This window comes from Prunus persica, chromosome G2, assembly GCF_000346465.2.
Source record: "Prunus persica cultivar Lovell chromosome G2, Prunus_persica_NCBIv2, whole genome shotgun sequence".
In the NCBI taxonomy this organism is placed as follows: Eukaryota; Viridiplantae; Streptophyta; class Magnoliopsida; order Rosales; family Rosaceae; genus Prunus; species Prunus persica.
In genome coordinates this window covers 27,832,722-27,845,986 of record NC_034010.1, presented here as the reverse complement: position 1 = coordinate 27,845,986, position 13,265 = coordinate 27,832,722, and the positions used below count along the sequence as shown (strand labels likewise).

The window sequence follows — 13,265 nt, the reverse complement described above, 5'->3', positions numbered from 1 at the left end:
AATTCTGTTTTTGAACACGATGAAGGTGAGGAGGAGATGAAGGAAAAGGTGACTGAAGATGAGGAGAGAGATGATGTGGTAGAGGTGATGAAGAGATCATCATCAAATAGAATATCAGAAGAAGAAATAGAGAGGAAGAGAGGGAGTAGTGGGGTTGGGATGACGTGCGGGGCAATGGTGACAGGGTGGATGCTGGGTATGGTTTCCATGGGACTGGTGATGTTGTCTTCTGCAGGTTTCCTCTTTCCATGTGGAGGAGGAGATCACCAATATGGAAATTTTCTTATTCCTACTTGACTTTCCTTTTTCTTTTTCTTTCTGTTTATTGAATAGTACATGCAATATGTACATGTACTCCTGGATATTACTTAAAACGATAACGTTTTTGGGTTCTTTTGTTGTGCTTGCAATGCAAGGTTACTTAATAATTCAAAGAATTGATTGTTTAAAACTTGTGAAGTTATGCATTTAATTTGATATAAGTGTTTTTTTTTAATGGATTATTCAAATAGATTAGGATTATTTAACAAGTAAGATAGTTAGAAGTTTGCTAATACACTTGTTTTTCGAGTTGTCGTATGCTAATTAAGGAGTCATTAGAATAAGTATATGCAGATTTTCATGGGGGATTAGTCATATCATGGAATGTGTGGAGAAGATTGTGGCAAAATGCATGTGATTTTGTAGGGGATCAATGTGCTTCGAGTCTCATAAGCCTTATGGGAATTTTGGGGATTGCATTGAACCGCTTAAGAAGAGAAAGCGCCTTAGATAGATCAACATAGGACGCTGAGTTCCACAACAACAACAACAGTACTAATTAAGCTACTAGCTAGTAGATATATAATATATGTTTCTTTCTAGTTTAGTAAGAGAAGCAAACTAATTGAAGACCAAATGATGATGTGATCTGAAGATGTAATTTTAAGTTCTTTTGTTGTGAATGGGCGGTGTCTGATGTGGTGGGTTATAATCTGTAAACACCACATTGTTTTCTACTTTGTCATTACTCTTGGAATCTACGGCTTCTTTATTAACAGATAGCAGCACCGATCTCCTCCTCCTTGCTTCTTCCTACATACAACATAAACATATGCATTCCAAACATGTTAACATGTCCTCTTTTTTTTTCTTCTCTTTCTTTCTAATTTTAAGTGTTCATGGCTAACTTCTATGATGCCTGGTAAGATCTGTGCTTTTGAGGTATATGATCTCATCAGGCATCCAAATCCAGCACCAGCCAGATTCCCCTCATGGATTTCATGCATATATATGTATATATACTTATATATATATATATGTGTGTGTGTGTGTGTGTGTGTGATAGACCAGTCCCTGGTCTGGCATGCAATTATTTAATTGCAACGTGTACACAGACAAATTACCCTATTGTCGCTCTCCAGAGACATAATGAAAGAGAGAGTTCCTGATGAGGAGGTCCCATAATCTCTGTGCTTGCTGCCACATCTAGCTAAGCTAGTCCAAACCAATTAAAGTAACATCACTCCAAAAAGCCTTGCATAATGATTTACCTTGTTAGTGGTAGTAGTACTTGTTGCTTTAAGCAAACCCATGTGATGACCAGAAGACTCTACAATCTGATCACCTCCGGCCTTTTCCATCCCTATTCAGTCAAATCACAACCATAAGAAGATCTTTCGATCGTCAATAAATACATTGATAAATTAACATCTAGGTGTACAAAACTGGAGATATCAGCATGGAACAAACAAGTATATGTTAAGTTGTAGCACTTTTAGATACGCAGAGAGTCCTGAGAGACACATCAGATTCCAAGCCTATTTTAAGCTCTTAGTTTCTGCATATACTCACAAAAGCCGCGAGACATAACTCTGGCTCATATTTTTAAAGAGAAGGAAAAAAGATAGACCAGAAAAATAATGAATCAAGTTCAGTTATGGGATGGAGGACGTGTTCTTGGTCTTGAATAATCTGAGTAAATCCCAGGACTAGTAGTTTTGTCACCGTGGTTCTTGTCACGATTAATCTTGCGCGGCACAGGCCAAGAAACTGAAACAGGAGGCTTATTAACTGGAGGAACACCTGATTTTTGTGCTCTGCTTGTGAACTTCAGTCCCTTTGTAGCTCTAGTCATTGAGTCTTGAATGATTGCACCATGACCCTTTTCAGCTGCACCATCTTCCTTCTTAACTGATCCTCCAGTTGAATCCATTCCAAGCCTAAACTTTTCCACAACCAGCAACACACCCTGAAGTTTAACATTGAAAAAGTATGCATAAGTTTTTGAACTAATTTTATACATGAAACTAATAGTCAGATGAAACTAGAGGAAAGTTGTGAATTTGAAAACCCTGAAACATAAAATAACAAACCTTGCCAGACTGCTGGAGTGACGCACCAAAACCCTTATGGCCAAGCCCAATATAGCGAGCCTCACATGCATGCATGGACAGACACAGAAGAAAGATCAAGAAAAGAGAAGACATGATGATGATTATGAGATTGAAATTACTCTAAATTTCAAGAATGAGAAGGAGCAGCTAGAAAGAAACTAGTCTGTTTCAAGCTTTGATTTAAAAAAATATATATATGGAGCTAGCAAGCAAGGGTTGCCAAGAGAAGATGTTGCTGATAGTGAGTGAAGAGACTTATGCAGAAAGAAAAACGAAGGTCTTAGAGGCTTGCATCACTTAGCTTGTCCACTACAAGAAATTAAAACAGGGGCCACCAAAACAGAGACCACCCACAGAGTAGCTGGATACTTAAAAGCTTTGAGAGAGAAACATATATATGTTTGTTGGGGCCGGACATATATGAGAAAATTAAGCCTCAACTTATTAATCGGTTTAAGCAAAAGTGAATTAATTTAATCAGGATTATGACCATACAAAGAAATAAAACAAATAATCAAACAGGACGCATGCATGCTTCCTTCAGTTGCGGAACATGATTTGTAAAGTCTTTATGTTTCCAACTTCTCATGATTCAATCAACAGTACGACATAGTACTTCGTGTCCAACAGAGAAATTAGGTTTGTTGCAGCTGGGATATTACTATTAGTCAATTCCTATGTTCTGCACTTCAAATTTGCACTGTAACCATATCATTAATCAAATAAATATAGTAATTTTTTGCATTTTTATATGATTTATAGAACATTATTATACACAAATATAACACCTATCCCAATATCTATCTTTTGCTCTTCATGCTTCACCCCAATTCGCATCGAATTAAGACGTTGCTTTCCGGTAAAGGAAAAGTTTTTATGGTCCCAACTAAGCAGCACAATCTTTTAGACAGCAATGTGCTCTGATCTGAAATGAACAATCTCAAAATCTCAGAGTAAAAGTATGTGATCAGTAAAATATATAACACAACAAGTTTTGGAGTTATGTCGTTGTAAATTCGAACTTCGAAGCATCGTTGTCGGTAGGGTTTATAATATAGAAAATACCAAAAGGCACAAAAGAAAATACACATGGAGGAGTGTAGGAGTAGGAAGTAGAATGACGAAGTTAGAGAGAGAAGCTGTTGATTTGTTTGTATCGAAAACCTCCTCAATTCTTTCCGTCAGATTTCTCATGCTTGTCGCTCCGTGTCTGTTGAAACTTGCATGCAGTTGCTCTTCTCTTGCCCACCTTACTCTGCACAAAAACAAATGGTTAGTTAAATTTAAATCATCAAAACAGTAACTTCATGGAAATTGAATGTGTTATTTAATTACCTGCACATATGGAAATTCACCAACTTCTAGTGGTTGCCAAAGGACAAGAGCTGGTAACAGACAGAAGACACTGTTTTGAGTAAAAAAAGAGGGGCATAGGGATATTTTAAAAAAAATTATGGTAAAGTGGGGAAGAACCACATAGAATGGGAGGCCCTCCCCACACTAAAAATGGCTGCAATTGTCAATAACAACATAGACCGCATTAACAACCCCATTGACAATGACAATCAATGTAGTGTCATTGGAAACCATATCAAAGAATTCGGGTGAGAGTGAGACCACAAAAGGACAAAGTTAGAATATAGATTAATTAGTTGGGGATCAAGATTAGGGTATGTATTAATCTGACCGAACCAACTAAACATGCCGTTTCAAAACCGTAATGACTAACTCGATTTGATTTTGAGTAAGAAAAAAGTCAAATAATTTAAAAATCGAACCGGACAAATTTGCTTTGGGTAGATTTTTTTTTTCTTTCTTAATTAATAGATTTTAACCAAAACTAATATGGTGTTAGCCAAAGTCAATTGCCCATACAGCCATCACTGACTTCTGTACATGATTCAAAATTGGCACTAATATTAATAGATAGAAAAGTCAAATCAGAAGAAAATAAAAAATGGGTTAGGTTGGTTTAATCAGAGCTTGACACGCGCAGACCATGGCTTATTGACGTTGACTTTTTGAAAAACTACTCCTTTTGTTGTTATGTTTACAGCTTAGACAAACCAACCCTCGGCGTTTGTGCTTTGACGAAACAACCCACCTCCTGTCCTCTACAAACCCAACATTCTTGGTCGCCTCAGCGCCGATGTCGTTTAGCCGGCGTTTTGCCGTTTGACTACTTTTACCTCCTGTCGTTCTACTTCATAATCTTCACACAACAGAGCAACTTTATACTACTAATACTGTCAAACATCACCACACTTGTTGATGAAGAAAACAAATACACAATTGATTAACGAAAGAGAGCACAAAGGAGATTTTGTCTAAGCACTAAAACTTGTGTGGCCGAACCAACTGAATGGCGAATTCAAAACCACATAGGAAAATAACAACCTATCCATCTGTAACCATACATCAACATTGCAAATTTATTTTTCACAGGGAATTACAAAAAAAAGTAACTATACTTGTGCCTCTTTCCTTCTTCCTCTTAGTAAAAGTGATTCGGTGAGCTGCCTTTATGTACACTGGGGGATACAGAGAAAGATCTGTGGGTATTTAGACGACCTCAACTACTTCTTTAGTAGTTTTCAACACATTACAACAAAAGAAGATACAACGCCTTGTCACATTTGGAGAAGATTATTCACAGTAACCGTAACAGAATTTGTTCTCTGCAAATCCTGCAAAATTCAATACGTTATAGAATATAAAATGAGAGTAGAAACCCAAAGGAGAAGAACAAGGCTTCAAATGCAATGTTTATAGATTGACATTTGGCAATATACTCCTATTAAAATAATAAAAAGACACAATTGTGTTGTTAAAAAACAAACTGTACCTGGAAAATTAGGTCATCCGGCATATGAGGCAGAACTTCCCTCACTGTCTCAGCCATAGCAAGTATGTTTGCTAGGTTGTCATTCACAGTACGTGTGGGAGTTCTAATATGCAAGCTCCGTGCTCCTCCATGGTATCTTCCATCATCAGCAGGAGGATTAGATGGACCAGTTGCAGCAACCTGAGAGGGACTCATAGGCCATAGGCTCCAAGCACCATCTTCAAGGGCCGTCTGGGCATAAGTTTCTCCGACAGATGCAAGATGCCTCATCATCATTTGAACTCTCCCCAGTCCAACAGATCCGATAGCAGTAGAAGGACCTGCCCCATCAACTCCCTCACTTGGCCAATTATGCAACCAATTTGAATCCAGTCCTGCACCCCTATGCGGCATAAAGAAAAGCATGATATGTTATAATATTTGAATTTTTTTCTTTCTGAAAATGACAACCAATTTACAAGTGTATTTATTCTCTCATATATTTCTTTTCTTGTACAGCACCTAGCAGATTCAAGAACAACAGCAACAGAAAAAATTGGTTGCTTTCTATCACTCCCAATCAAATAGTTTAAGGGAGAAGCTAGGAGGAGTGCTCTGGTCGTTATACATAAACTTTCAAGAAGGTTTATGCAACCAACCAGAGTATTGTACCTTTTTCTGTATGTGCTGGAATCCAGCCACCAAATGAAATTTAGAACAGCATGCAAACCTGAATAAAAATTTTCCAATCTAACTTGAATATGTAGATGATAGCTGGTCTGATTGTACAGTTGGTGGCTGTTGGACCCCAAATCGGGGTTTTAGTCTTTCAACAAATTATAATTTATAGCACCATCTCTAGCCTCAGTAACAAGTTGACAGAAGTTTCTTTAAGCATAAACTACAGTAATCCTAGGTAAGGAAGCATACCTCCATGGACCACCTTCTGTAAGATTCTGAGCCTGATTGGGGAATGCGCCAGTAGGTATTGTATGTCCAGAACTATTTTGTCGATCAAGTCCTGAACTTATTTGACGAGCAAGCTGCTCATCACTTGAAGTTTCTTCATTGCGGGGATGTACTTCATTTTCAGTTCTGCCTACAAAAAGTGGCTTGCGACAAGTTGGACATGAATATATCTCATTCAAACCTTGGTCCAACCTGCAATTATTAATAATTTTCATTATTTTCTATAAGGCATCACATGCTCTAAAATAAAAATAAAGGAAAAGCCAGGGTTTAATAAATAACATGAACCATACCAAGATCTCAAGCACGCAAGATGAAAAAGGTGACTACAGTGTAGTTTTTTAGCCTTAGCCATAGGTTCCTGATATTTTCCGAGTAAGTTAGGGAACCAAGAGAAAACTGAATGGTAAACAATTAGAGAAGAAAACCAAGCATACCCTACAAATTGCACATTCATCATCATATGTTCGTAGTTCTTCAGACGTTGCATCTGGAAGTGCTGCATGAAGAGCGCCTAAGGCTTTTCTTAGTTTGACGAACCCTTTTATACGTTTTACAATTGCACTTAGCAAGGCCTGCCCAATAATGAATACATAATTAGGAAGAAGATGATATTGGGGCATCAAGTACAAAAGAAAATAAATGTTCAACTAGAAAGTAGAATGAAATATTTACACAAATATTTACACGTATGTTTAGAAAAAGGATTGCATCCACTAGATGGAATGCCATGCCATGAAGCCACCAAATATGCACATAGTGACCAAGTGCCATTAACAATGTTGCCATGTCTAGGACAAAGCCCAAATTCCGAGTAAGACTGCCTTTCCATTCCAACAATAAACCTGCATTCAGACAGCGACATGAAAACAGTTATTATTTTATTAAACACATATAACCCCGTTTTACATCCTACAGGTCAAGTAATCTTTTACCCCATTAATAGGAGGGGAAAGAACACTGTACTACATAACATAAGAACACCCAAAAATCCCATTTGCAATGTGAGAAAAGAAATGTAAATTTGGAGAACTACCAGCAGCTGACGTATCAAATAATTTGGACCTCTCGCAATTTTCACTGTTCCATGCTGAATGATGAATCCATATATCAAGTAACTGAAATCCATGCACCAAAATAGCCTACAAAAACATTGTGACAAGTCAACCAACCCTCTCAACTAGAGTTCTAAAATTTCATAGAAAGCATGATGAAGTTATAAAATCTATTCATCAACAAAGTTGCCATGACATTACCTGCAGTGTTTCAAATGCAATACTGAAAGGCTCAAATAATAACAAGAGAAACATGGATAAACCCAGAGTTTTATATATCACCACACACAGCCTTATCCTGCAAGCACCGAACAAGATAATATGAGGCATTCTAAGTAATACGGACTTATGCAACAACAAAGGGGGTAAAACAATACCAGAAAACATCAACAGTGAGAACCAACAATAACACTGAATACACACGAAAATATGACAATGGTGTGGCAGAAGGAGATGCATTCAATCGTTCAAGTCGATCTCTAGCCAAAGCTTGAAACATCTGTACAAGTACAACACGCAAAAGATAGGTTAGAAGTAAGTTGTGCAGTTATATACTGAATCCATAAACACCATGTTCTTCATAAGTATCATGTCATATACCTTTAGAGAACAAAGAACAATCAACCAGACTGACCACAGGCCTGCATGATATATCGTAGGAGGAATAACCAGTGGTAGAAACGTGCCCTGTTTGATATTTATCGATGTGCACAAAGATATTATTGAACAATACATATTGGATAAAGGAGGAGTTATTGAACATTATTATAAAACAATTAAAACCGAAAATTTATCAAGTTGAAACAGTGATTCTCTCCTCATAAGAAGGAATCATGTTTCCTTCTCCCATTTATAAGTAACTGACCACAAGTTAAAACATTTACCTTGTAAATAACATAATTGATAAGGCGTTCGACCAATTTGCGAGTTTCAGAAGGATACAACTCCACAAAGAATATAGTCTGCAAATCAGAAACAGAAATCAGAATAAGCTAACCAACCTTGCGGATATAAATTTCAATTTCATCCAAGGCAAACAGAGGAAATGGAGTAGTTTAGTAGCTCCAACATTCTTTTTGCTTGTTTGAATAGTAACCATGGATATTGCATTTCAACCCTAATTGCATCTGGTGTCTTAAATCAAACTGACCACCACTAGAAGACACCATGTAGAAAACTTGTTTCTTATCATTACCTTCATCAAAGTGACACACGAAAAGAAAGTAAATGCAATAACATGGGCAAACACTAGAACTTGTACCAAAAACAGTACCTCACATACAAAGAGCTTTGCACTAGGACCAGTAAACTAATAAACCCACTGCACAAAATATTCAATGCTCATTCCCTGGTTAAGTATTCACCTCAGTTCATGCATCCATCAAACTAACAATTGTGTAACAACAGAAGTTTCAAAACGAGGTAGAAAATCACCTTGAGAAATAGAACGAGTAAAACAAATGCATTGAGTACAAAATTTGCCAGCAGTCCAACAGTGGCGTAAGAACCCAAAAGCAGATCAACTACATGTCCAAAATTGGCCGCAGGAATCAAATTATCTCCAATTAGTCCATCTGATTTTAGTTTAACTAAAGAAGTTTCTGTCCACAATTGGAGACCCGCAAAGCTTATCGCCGTACATACTGCAGAGATGGCTATATACCGCAAACCCATGTGTGACAAATTAAACCTCTTTACTAATAACCAACTCCAAAATTTTCATCACCACCGAATCAGCATGATCCCTTGCTGACTTTGACCATAGATTGCCATTGAGTTAGCTTCACACACCACCAAGCATTAACGTCAACATACCATGGTAAATTCCAAGCTTACCAGATAACCTGCCGAGCAAAGCTACAATAATGTTCATTTTCTTGAATGAACAATTAATAACATTGAGACCACAATAATAACTATAATGTGCTGTTAGGATGCTAAAAAATGTGTAACTATGAGATTTAATTAAACAAAAAATTAGCTTTTAAAAACTAGAAAATTAATAACACTTTCAAAATAAATTAATTAATTACATTCGTGGAAATCGAAACCAGCATCGGCAACAAAATGTGACGAAATTGAAGTCCCCTAAACGATCGAGTTGCATACATACCCAAAAAAATATAAACTCAATCAGAGGATCAATATTTTCTTCTAATTGCTATTATGAACTGCCAAAACATAAGATTGCGAAGCCCTATAATTCAAAGTCATGAAAACATGCGCAAAAACTTTAAAATCAAAGCTGATTAGGCGAAATCAAGCATGAATCTTCCACGTTTGGTATTAATTAAACGAGAAATAAGCAAAGATCAAGCGAATCACGGACCTGATTTGAGCTGAGACGACGCTGACGCTCTGCTAGCGTCGGTTGGGGGTTTCTGCAATTTTCACCCGCGTCGAGATTTTTTTCGCAGAAAAGAGAGAGAAAGAGGGAAAGAGGGAGAGAGAGAGAGAGAGAGAGAGAGAGAGATTTTATTTTCTTTAATTTTTAATTTTCGGATTTTATATTTTGACTGTTGAAGAGAATATGCTGGGTCAATTTTTGCGCGAAGTGGAAAGCAAAAGCGATAGGCACCTTCCCCGACAGACAACGCTTGTTATTGGTTTTTTTTATTCGCTTTTTTAACTTTTTATGGGAGGAAAAAAAAGAAAAAAAAAAACGTTTTGCTGAATATTATTACATTTTTGTATTAGAATTTTAAGTATTCTCCCAATAAGAGAAAGTGTTGCTAATTACTATACCTAGAACCGAAAAGATTTTCCTCCATACTTTTTCTTGGATCTTTTATGTTTTAAAATTAAAGTTTACACCCAAAAAACAGGTTGAAGATGGAGGTCATTGATTGAATTGAAAATTCAATCTCAATTTAGTGATTTTTCTTCTCACATAGGTTTGAGCTTTCAACCCACAAAGTCTGAGTAAATCCTACTATGCATTTATGAAAAATGGGTCTTATTAGAACTGCTTAATTCAATAATACTTTCTATTGTGGCGGTCAATTTAGTCGCAATAATTAGTTAAATAAGATTGATGGGTTCAATTATATAAGGATATAAGATTTTCAATTATACTAACTTATGTCTAGTCTAATAGTTTTTTTTTTTCAAATATTGAGAGAAGTCTCAAATTTGAATTCTTAAAATGCTATAAATAAATAAAAATAATTAATTCCAATACATGATATAATATTTACGATAATAACTAATAATATTTGTTATAGTGAGATTGTTGAGTGTATTACCTCGTTGCAAAAATATATTTGTTTATTCTTTGTAAAGAGACTGATTTTTGGGTTCATGTCGTGCTTGGGCTTTACAACTAGCCCGGATAATAACTGAAAAAAATAATTGGAAAAATTGGCGCATTTGACAGTTGTACATGGATGACTGGGCACAAGTATAACTATTAAAAAAAAGGCGAAAACGGAGAATTCCAGAATCTGAGAGCCCAATTCTTCCCCCATAAAAACCCGCGTATTCAAATCCAAAACCCTAGAAATCGCAGGGGATTTTGTTGGGCCGATTGGGATGGGGATAATTAAGAGCAGCTTCTCCTTCATAATGGGCACGGTTGCAGGGGTCTACATCGCCCAAAACTACGCCGTTCCTAACATTAGGAAGCTCGCCGATACTGCCGTCTTCATTGCCAAGCAATACGAGGAGAAGTACCGCAAGCCCAAGAAGCGAGACGACGAATAGGATCATTGGTTGTTCTGCGACGCCGTTTCGAACCCAGGTTATCGTTTTGGGAAATTCCTTTTTTTAAATATTTGTTCTTGTTTTTCTGGGATCGGTACACGATGAGGAAAAATTTACTAAAGAAAGTGTTATAGATTATTTGTAATGAACTTGTTTCTTTCTGACTTCAATTTTAACCTTCAAATGAAAAATGTATATTCTTTTTCATTGTTATTGAAAAGTTGTGAAGGAGTTCTATAATTTTGTACAATTTATTGCTGCTGTGTCTGCATTTGTGTAAACATAGCTACATATGAAGCTTTTGAGTCAATAGTAGCTGTTGCGCAAAGATGCCTTATGGATCATGATGCTTTTAGTGGAGAATCAAAGTTTTGCTTGATTGTACACACTTATTCTCGAGTGTCAAGTGAGAGTGTGCACTTTCACATGCTGAAAGTAGTCAGCTGTTGAGCAAAGATGCCTTATAAATCATGATGATTTTTTAGTAGAGAATCAAAGTTTTACTTGATTGTACACACTTATTCTTGAGTGTCAAGTGAGAGTGTGCGGGTTCACATAGTGAAAGTAGTCAGCTGTTCGAGTTCAGCCCCTTTTGCAGCTTATTTTAGTGGGTAATGGTTTAGAGACATATGTGTACGTATTACACATATAGTATTAATGAATGATATTAGATGTTATGCTTGAAAACCTCAAGCCCTAGAAGAAATGTAGATAAATTTTGCATAGAGATAATTAGATATGTCCCTGAATTTGGCACTTTTAAAAGGGGGAAATATTCCTGCAAAGCAGGCTAAGGAGTCCAAGGTCCAAAAGTTAGGATAGAAATATGGAAGGCCGTTGGCAAAGAGGCCAAAGGGAGTATCAATACGCTTGGAGTGGGACTATCAGCCTTGGATATGAGGGTTGGAGAACTTTCGGTAGAGCGGGCACAATGTGTGGATTGACACAGTTGAGGGGCAAGAAGCTGGCTACTACTGTCAGGAAGGTCTGTTTGGCAATGGTGGTTTGCTCAACTTGGAGTGAGAGAGATAATAGAATCTTTAGGAATGAATCTTCTCCCCCTTCCCCCCTTAAATGTTGTTGAATTCTTTCATCAATACAGTCAGGAACAGATGAGTTTCTTATGTTAATTTCCTCCTTACAGAGATGTTCCTCTGGAATGGGGTATCTGATGAAAGTTTGGTTGCCTCTATTTCCGCTTCTAGCTGTTCTTGCTGCTGGTACAAATTTGTTTGGTTGCTCCCTGCTTGTTTAGGGTCTTTCTTTATTCTTGTTTTAGTTTGATGGCTCCTGTTCTATCCTCCTTCCCGCCCCCGCCCCCCACCCCCACCCCCACCCCACAATACCCCAACACCCAAAAAAAGAACAGAAAACACAGAACACTTCACTGTGTTGTATATTCTAAATGGGCTGGATAACATTTAATATAAGATATTGAGGCCTGTTGTTCTGAACCCAGTTCATGCCTTTGTGAGTGAGAGATGACCCTAGCCCAGCCCAGCAAAGACAGTTTGTTTGGTTGCTAAACTACTGGGAACGTGTAAATAATGGAGAAAGCTTTTCGTCCAAACAAAAAAAGGGCAAAGCTCATCAGGTGAAGGCACTATTTACCTCTCTGTCATATCATATAGAGAGTCACAATGCAAAAAGGTCTAATGTGGCGGACAGGGTTAGGTAAAAAACTCTTATAAAAATAATCGGTTAGCAGCATATTGTTTGTGGTTCATATGCAATTGGAATCTGATTAGCAAATACTTAAAGAGGTGATTAGTTTAAATCATAGTGCTTGAATTATTAAGTGAATCATGCGGAGCAGGCGGTATCTAATTTGTGGTGGATAAGAATTGGACTTGTTTATCTCAGTCGTTGTTGCTTATTGGGTGAAAGGCAACATGCCATAGAAAACGTAGCAAAACACGACACCATCCCACACTAAATATTCTTGCAATTGCTATAAAACCACAAACGCCACCATCGCTTTAGATTCTGTCCCCAGCAATGTTATTCTTTATTGCCATGTAATAATGCACCAAACTTTCTAATTATAAAAAGAAAATGGCAAATAAAAAGTTATTGTCGAGTGTGATTCTCTCCAGATCGTTTCTGTTTTTTGACTGGCTTATATTATTGGAAAGTTTTATCCATATTTATTATATTGTTATTGAGATAACTCCTTTTACAGTATGTCTTCTTTGTACTTTTTATTCTTATTCATTTAATAAAATTCCATCGTTTTTTTATAAAAAAAGAAAGAAAAGAAAATGGCAATAACAGCTCCTTAAACCCGTCTTTGTGCATTATGGTCAACTAAATGCCTTCACTGTAGCCAGCCACTAAAAT

The 13,265-nt window shown here is 36.9% G+C and overlaps 3 protein-coding genes across 4 annotated transcripts; 1 reads left to right on the top strand and 2 right to left on the bottom strand.

Annotated features, from left to right (window-relative positions):
* Positions 735–2,677, bottom strand: LOC109947611. The gene is made up of 4 exons (XM_020558171.1): positions 2,355–2,677; positions 2,065–2,230; positions 1,533–1,624; positions 735–1,074 (listed from the first exon to the last, which is right to left on the bottom strand). The coding sequence occupies exons 1-4, from the start codon at positions 2,466–2,468 to the stop codon at positions 925–927; spliced, it is 522 nt and encodes a 173-aa protein (XP_020413760.1). The 5' UTR covers positions 2,469–2,677; the 3' UTR covers positions 735–924.
* On the bottom strand, positions 4,590–9,859 carry LOC18785559 (E3 ubiquitin protein ligase RIN2). Of its 2 annotated transcripts, none has more exons than XM_020557623.1 (13): positions 9,553–9,859; positions 8,658–9,067; positions 8,108–8,185; positions 7,824–7,910; positions 7,601–7,722; positions 7,425–7,521; positions 7,205–7,310; positions 6,844–7,013; positions 6,606–6,743; positions 6,462–6,529; positions 6,130–6,360; positions 5,221–5,602; positions 4,590–5,062 (listed from the first exon to the last, which is right to left on the bottom strand). In XM_020557623.1, the coding sequence occupies exons 2-13, from the start codon at positions 8,895–8,897 to the stop codon at positions 5,006–5,008; spliced, it is 1,776 nt and encodes a 591-aa protein (XP_020413212.1). In that variant the 5' UTR covers positions 8,898–9,067; positions 9,553–9,859; the 3' UTR covers positions 4,590–5,005. The 2 variants fall into 2 exon arrangements, with proteins under 2 accessions (XP_020413212.1, XP_007220561.1); XM_007220499.2 differs by having other exon boundaries at positions 6,856–7,013; positions 9,553–9,858.
* Positions 10,635–11,253, top strand: LOC109947504. The gene has a single exon (XM_020557849.1). It carries the CDS (start codon positions 10,755–10,757, stop codon positions 10,923–10,925), a length of 171 nt encoding a protein of 56 aa, XP_020413438.1. The 5' UTR covers positions 10,635–10,754; the 3' UTR covers positions 10,926–11,253.

What these genes read in the sequence shown, in the direction of transcription:
- LOC109947611 (XM_020558171.1), bottom strand. Translation starts at nt 2,468, where the DNA reads ATGTCTTCTCTTTTCTTGATCTTTCTTCTGTGTCTGTCCATGCATGCA. An exon ending in CACTCCAGCAGTCTGGCAAG is followed by an intron (nt 2,231 to 2,354) that starts GTTTGTTATTTT and finishes GTTAAACTTCAG; the next exon opens with GGTGTGTTGCTGGTTGTGGA. An exon ending in GTACTACTACCACTAACAAG is followed by an intron (nt 1,075 to 1,532) that starts GTAAATCATTAT and finishes TGTTGTATGTAG; the next exon opens with GAAGAAGCAAGGAGGAGGAG.
- LOC18785559 (XM_020557623.1), bottom strand. Translation starts at nt 8,897, where the DNA reads ATGGGTTTGCGGTATATAGCCATCTCTGCAGTATGTACGGCGATAAGC. An exon ending in TTGTTCTTTGTTCTCTAAAG is followed by an intron (nt 7,723 to 7,823) that starts GTATATGACATG and finishes GTACTTGTACAG; the next exon opens with ATGTTTCAAGCTTTGGCTAG. An exon ending in CTCACTGTTGATGTTTTCTG is followed by an intron (nt 7,522 to 7,600) that starts GTATTGTTTTAC and finishes CGGTGCTTGCAG; the next exon opens with GATAAGGCTGTGTGTGGTGA.
- LOC109947504 (XM_020557849.1), top strand. Translation starts at nt 10,755, where the DNA reads ATGGGGATAATTAAGAGCAGCTTCTCCTTCATAATGGGCACGGTTGCA.